This window comes from Nylanderia fulva, unplaced genomic scaffold, assembly GCF_048542155.1.
Source record: "Nylanderia fulva isolate GAGA-0341 unplaced genomic scaffold, ASM4854215v1 Scaffold1264, whole genome shotgun sequence".
NCBI classification, from domain to species: Eukaryota; Metazoa; Arthropoda; class Insecta; order Hymenoptera; family Formicidae; genus Nylanderia; species Nylanderia fulva.
Genome location: NW_028189479.1, coordinates 11,495 through 17,566, shown reverse-complemented (window position 1 = coordinate 17,566; position 6,072 = coordinate 11,495). Strand labels below are relative to the sequence as shown.

The 6,072-nt window shown below is 38.6% G+C and overlaps 2 protein-coding genes across 2 annotated transcripts; both read right to left on the bottom strand.

The window, feature by feature from the left end:
- Positions 1-3,154: 3,154 nt before the first annotated feature.
- Positions 3,155-4,075, bottom strand: LOC146724541 (uncharacterized). Its single transcript, XM_085479653.1, has one exon. It carries the CDS (start codon positions 4,073-4,075, stop codon positions 3,155-3,157), a length of 921 nt encoding a protein of 306 aa, XP_085335779.1.
- A 54-nt stretch (positions 4,076-4,129) lies between these two features.
- LOC146724540 (uncharacterized) lies at positions 4,130-5,159 on the bottom strand (the record flags this gene model as incomplete). Its single annotated transcript, XM_085479652.1, has 1 exon — positions 4,130-5,159. A coding segment is annotated over one exon (1,030 nt), but the record flags the coding sequence as incomplete, so codon positions are not given.
- Between the last annotated feature and the right edge of the window lie 913 nt (positions 5,160-6,072).

Genomic DNA, 6,072 nt, shown 5'->3' with positions numbered 1-6,072 from the left:
AAACTTTGCAAAAGACTGTGTAACGTCCAGACAAATTTCAATCTTTTTCAAAATTTTATTCTTTAAACATATTAGTCATGACAATCTCTAGCTTGCATGAAAGACCGGTATTAACAAATATTTAATCACAAATATAACCATTCGTAGGCTAAAACATGTCTTCTCACAAAAAAGCAATATAAAAACAACACCTATAATACTAACTAAATATGGTATAATATAGTATAATATAGATATAATATATTTAGTTTAATAAGAAAAATTCTCATTGATTATTTGTGAGAAAACCTGTAATAAGGTTAAGAACGTATATATGAATATATATATATGTCAATCGTATACTTTGACGACGCTATACATTCTCCGGTGATTTCAATGACTGTATAAGACATATGGTATTCTCCGATGATTTCAATGACTGTATAAGACATATGGTATTCTCTGGTGATTTCAACGACAGTATAGGATATAACGTTTGACATATAATACAATTATTTCCTTTTTCTCTCTTGACTTAAATGGATAGTAATTATTTATTTTTTTTTGAATAAATTTCGATTTGAATAAATTTCGATTAATTATACAGATCGACTATTACGATATAATATTCATTTTACTAATATTAAAAATGTATTATTCAATAGTATTAAACCTTAAATATGTACGCGATATATATATATTAACACACAAAACTTCTTACAAATACATTTACTTATAATTATAAAACCCAAAGATCATATACATAGCGCAAAATAACATTATATCCATCATACGCCCAGAGGAGCCACTACACTAAGAGAAGAATACTATTATTTTCTCTCAGTGCATGTATGAAACCCGCCTTATTACTACCTGAAAATATATATATGTACGTATCGCTTATAAAGAAGTATACTAAATAATTAAATAATTATGTATGAAAGCTGCTTTACTATGTGAACTCGGCTTTACTCGCAAGGAAACATCCAGAAGATTCTAGAAGGTTCTAGAACAATAGCGTGATGCAATGCATGATGCAACGCTGAAACACGTTGCAACCTGCAAGGCCCATTGCAAGCCGCATAGCGATGAGTCACCAGCCACCTGCAAATCGATTACCAAGAAGAAGATAAGATAAGTCGGAGCGCATAGCCAACAAAGGCATACAGCTATCGCTACCGAGAATAGACAAGGAAAGTCGGAGCGCCCAGCGATGAGTCACCTTGAACGCCGCTATCTCTACTAAGAAACCATCTCTCCGGGACTTAACCGTCGCAATCTCTACCAGGAACAGATTATCTCCGGTACTTCCCCGGCACATCTCTCCTACCATTGGCTGAGCCACATCGCCCGATGGGAGGAGCGAGCCCCATTTTTGGGTATATAAACCCGGCTCCCGGCACGGAACGGCAGTGGTTTCGTCGCAGTGGTTCCAGTCAACAACAATCCAGCACTCAACCAGCAAATACTACGGAGCTCTGAAGACATCGAGACATAGCCGCCATTTCGGACCGAGGTACCGAGGCTCCTCAGCTCTTCAACTCAGAGGGAAGAACACAGTAGCGAAGTGTACCATAGCAAGGCACATAAGACATTGTCTAACCTTGTGAGTATTTAAGCCAGTTCACATATCCCTAAATAGTAAAGCGCGACGGACACTCATTATATTTAATCATTATATTTAATTAATTATTTAACCACTGAATTTCGAACTCAATTTTATTTCACATTACGAACTCTGAATTTTGAATACAGACATAAACCATATATTACTCTGATTTACGATTCGTATCTGCATACGCCTGCGTTACAATCGTCTATATATTCAATATTTTATTCGATATTATTTAACTATATTTAACCGATATCGCATGTCTAATAAATTTGTTGTACTTGCAATATAAATATATAATATATGTATTTTATTGTATTACTACTTACTTATATATGCATATAATCCCGTATCCTACTACCTATTAGCGAATTGAATAGCGCTAATTCCTCCGTACACATTAGAATATTATATCCTGTCAGAAGGTAAATTCGCAAATCATCTCAGAGATGCACGTTTAGTAAAGTGGACGTAGCATTAGCCTAATAAGACCAGGACCTGAGAACCCGGAATAACCGGATGTATACCTACCTCTCTATTCTTTTATGCTTTTAATATCTTGCACTTTCCAATAATTGCGAATTACTTTACCATACCGACTGACAGTGATCTTGCATATTGATACTTAAATTTATTTGACATGTGTACTCCACCTTACCCTGTTTGCTACTATTAAAACCATACCCTGTCATAAGGTAAATTCGTTACTACGATTCTGAGATGCACGTTCTGTAAAGTGAACGTCGCATTAACCTTCGGGGACCGGAATCCACGGGCAACCGTACATTTCTTCACCCTTCCCTGCTTACTCTCTTTCTGCTTTACAAACCTAACGAATTACTTTACCAAACCAAATGACAGTGATCTTAATGATTATTAAAAATAATTAATTCATAATTTACAATTCAATTATTGATGCTTGAAGCTACACGTATTAATACTCTTAATATAGATATTAATACTTATATTCAAACCTCTATTCCTAACTCCTCTATACCCACTAGAGTTATATCCTGTCAGAAGGTAAATTCGCAAATCATCTCAGAGGTGCACGTTTAGTAAAGTGAACGTAGCATTAGCCTAATAAGACCAGGACCTGAGAACCCGGAATAACCGGATGTATACCTATCTCTCTATTCTTTCATGCTTTTAATACCCTGCATTTTCCAATAATTGCGAATTACTTTACCATACCAACTGACAGTGATTTTGATATTTATTGACAATTTGTTACTTCAAAGTCTAAGATTTATTTTCATTAAGAATTACTATTTCAAAGTTTAAGATTTAACGATTGAAACATCAAGTATTAATATTCTCAACACAGATATTGATACTCCTATTCAAATCCTTCCTTTTATCCACGTTATTACCAATCTTCATTTAATACAGGATTATTATAATAATTACTGACATAAAGTTAATTCATTAACAGGTGAAGGGCTTTCTCGTATAAGATTAACCTTTCATCTCTGTTCGCTCTCATTAACAAGTAAATCACGCTACAAACGTGAGTCATATTCAATTATTTCAAATAATAGAACAATCTATCTTTCGATTTAGTCATGCGGTCATTTCAGCCACGCGGTTGGCCACGTATGTGTTCCACTTTGATGGGTGCTGGCGCAACCACGCCAGAGCTATCGTGGAATCCGTCCAACAATGGATCGGAGTTCCAACTAACTGCAACGAATTAACAGTCCACTTTACGAGGCGACTCAATAACACTACCGCGTTTAACTCTAGACGCGAAATGCTCACGGTTTTCACGGGCGCGACCTTTGTTTTTGCTGCGATTAAATTTATTGCGAAGTCTGAAAGCGAATGATAGACGCGAAGATATACGACGGCGGCATAAGCTCGATTTGACGCGTCAGCGAAACCGTGTATCTCTAGCGCGAGAGTTTGTGGACCTTGACCAGTCCACCGTGGAATTTTGATCATTTCTAATTTGTGAAATTCTGATACAAAATAATTCCAACGGGACGTTAACTCATCGGAGATGAGAGAGTCCCATTCGCAATGTAACAACCACAGCTCTTGAAGTATTATTTTTGCCACGATCACGACGGGAGCGGCCCATCCGAGAGGGTCGTAAAGCCTCGCGATAAATGAAAGAATTGAGCGTTTGGTAGGAACGCTGGGGGTGGTCGAGTTCACGACCAAGCGAAACACGTCTTCGTTAGGCATCCATGACAGGCCGAGAACTTTAAGTGAATCTTCCGTCAGGATTAGATGATCGGTTACTTCCGATTGGTCAACAGACAAATCCTTGAGAAGTTCGATCGAATTTGATGCCCATTTCCTTAATTGAAATCCCCCCTTTTCCATTAACTGCATCAATTGAACGCGAGTATTTTTTAAAGATTTTATATCATCCGCGCCAAACAGGGCGTCGTCTACATAAATAGACTCTCCTAGGATAGGAACCGCGGCCTTGAACTTTTCTCCCTCGTCAAGGGCGAGCTGTTTCAATACTCGCATTGCGAGATACGGAGCGGGAGCGAGACCGTAAGTGACCGTTAACAAGCGAAAATGTCAAACAGGCGCTTCCGCTTGAAGACGCCAAAGAATTCTTTGGTAGTCTGAATCTTGCTCATGAATTTGAATTTGCCGAAACATCTTGGCGATGTCGGCCGTACAGACGAAGCTCCACCGTCGCCATCGCGATAACACGGCAGGTAGATCTTGCTGTAATTTGGGCCCTATTAATAAAAAGTCATTCAACGACGTGCCATTCCTAGTTCGGCACGACGCGTTGAAAACGACCCGTAATTTAGTCGTGCAACTATCTTCCCGAATCACGGGGTGGTGCGGAATGTAAACGGGCAAATACTCGGTTTTTTCCGACTCGTCGACGCTAGTCATATGTCCGAGGGACTCGTATTCCGCTAGAAATTCGTTATACTGCGAATACAGTTCCGATCGATTTCTCAATCTGTTTTCCATGCGGTTGTACAGCGACCGCGCAATGGAAAGAGACTCTTCGATTTCGATCGGAGGATCACATTTAAAGGGTAGTCGAACAACGTATCGTCCGTCGGACAACCGACTATGCGTCTGCACGAAGTGTCGCTCACAAATCTCTTCCTTCTCCGTGAGGGGAATTTGAGGCGCGATCTCCTCATCTTCCCAGAACCGCTGGAGAAGAGTGTCTATCTCTTGACCGAGAACGCAATTTAAAACGGCTTCTTTTGAAGCCTTCCGTTTATTTTCGGTCGGACCGGAAATAATCCAACCGAGCGCGGTTAGTTGAGCTGTGGGGGTACCGAGCGGACCTTGCCTCAAGTCGCGCATCAAAAGTGAGCCATAAACGTCGGCTCCAAGAAGCAAGTGAATTTGATGTTTGCTCGACGGATCCGGATCCGCGAGGGAAAGGCCCTTCAAGTGAGGCCACGATTCGACAGGTCGAACTCGCGAAGCCGCGTACGACGTGATCTTCGGAAACACGTACACTGTGATTGGAAATACCGGGTCGGATTTCGCGCACGGAGTTATTCGCAAGGACACGCGCGACTTTGCGGCACCCGTGTAGGTTTCCCCGAATCCTTTGATTTGTAAATCGGTTCTTTTGTAACGTCCAGACAAATTTCAAAATTTCAAACTTTTTCAAAACTTTATTCTTTAATCTATTAGTCATGACAATCTCTAACCTGCATGAAAGACCGGTAATAACGAATATTTAATCACACATATAATTACTCCCAGGTTAAAACATGTCTTCTCACAAATGACAACAGAGTAATAATTCACTTTAAATTTAATAATATTAATAGCATAAAAGGCATAATTAATAAAGACTCTCTACTCTCGATCATTCGTTAGGAAAAAAAACCCAAAAAAAAAAAATTTTTTTTTTTAAAAAAGAAAAAAAAGCCCAAAAACCCCCCCTTTGGGGGGGGCCCCCCCCCCAAAAAAAAAACCCCCCCAAAAAAAATTTTTTTTCCCCCCCTTTTTTAAAACCCCTTTTTTTTTAAAAAAAAAAAAAAAGGGGGGGTTTTTTTTTGGGGGGGGGGGCCCCCCCCCCAAAAAAATTTAAAAACCCCCCCCCCGGAAAAAAATTTTTTGGCCCCCCGGGGGGGGGAAAAAAAATTTGGGGAAAAAAAAAAAAAAAGGAAACCCTTTTTTTTTTTCCCCTTTTTTAAATTTTTTGGGGGGGAAAAAAAAGGGTTTAAAAAAGGGGAAAAAAAAAAATTTTTTTTTTTAAAAATTAAAAAATTAAAAATTTGGGGGTTTAAAAAAAAAATTTTTCCCAAAAGAAAAACCCCCCCCCAAAAAAAAAATTTAAAAAAAAAACCAAAAAACCCCTTTTTTTTAAAAAAAAAAAAAGGGGGGGGGAAAAAAAAAAAAAAAGGGAAAAATTAAAAAAAAAAGGGGGGGGAAAAAAAAAAAAAAAAAGGAAAAAAAAGGGGGGTTTTTAAAAAAAAGGGGGGGGGGGAAAAAAAAAAAAAAAATTTTTTTAAAACCCCCCCCCCAAAAAA

What these genes read in the sequence shown, in the direction of transcription:
- LOC146724541 (XM_085479653.1), bottom strand. Translation starts at nt 4,075, where the DNA reads ATGCGAGTATTGAAACAGCTCGCCCTTGACGAGGGAGAAAAGTTCAAG.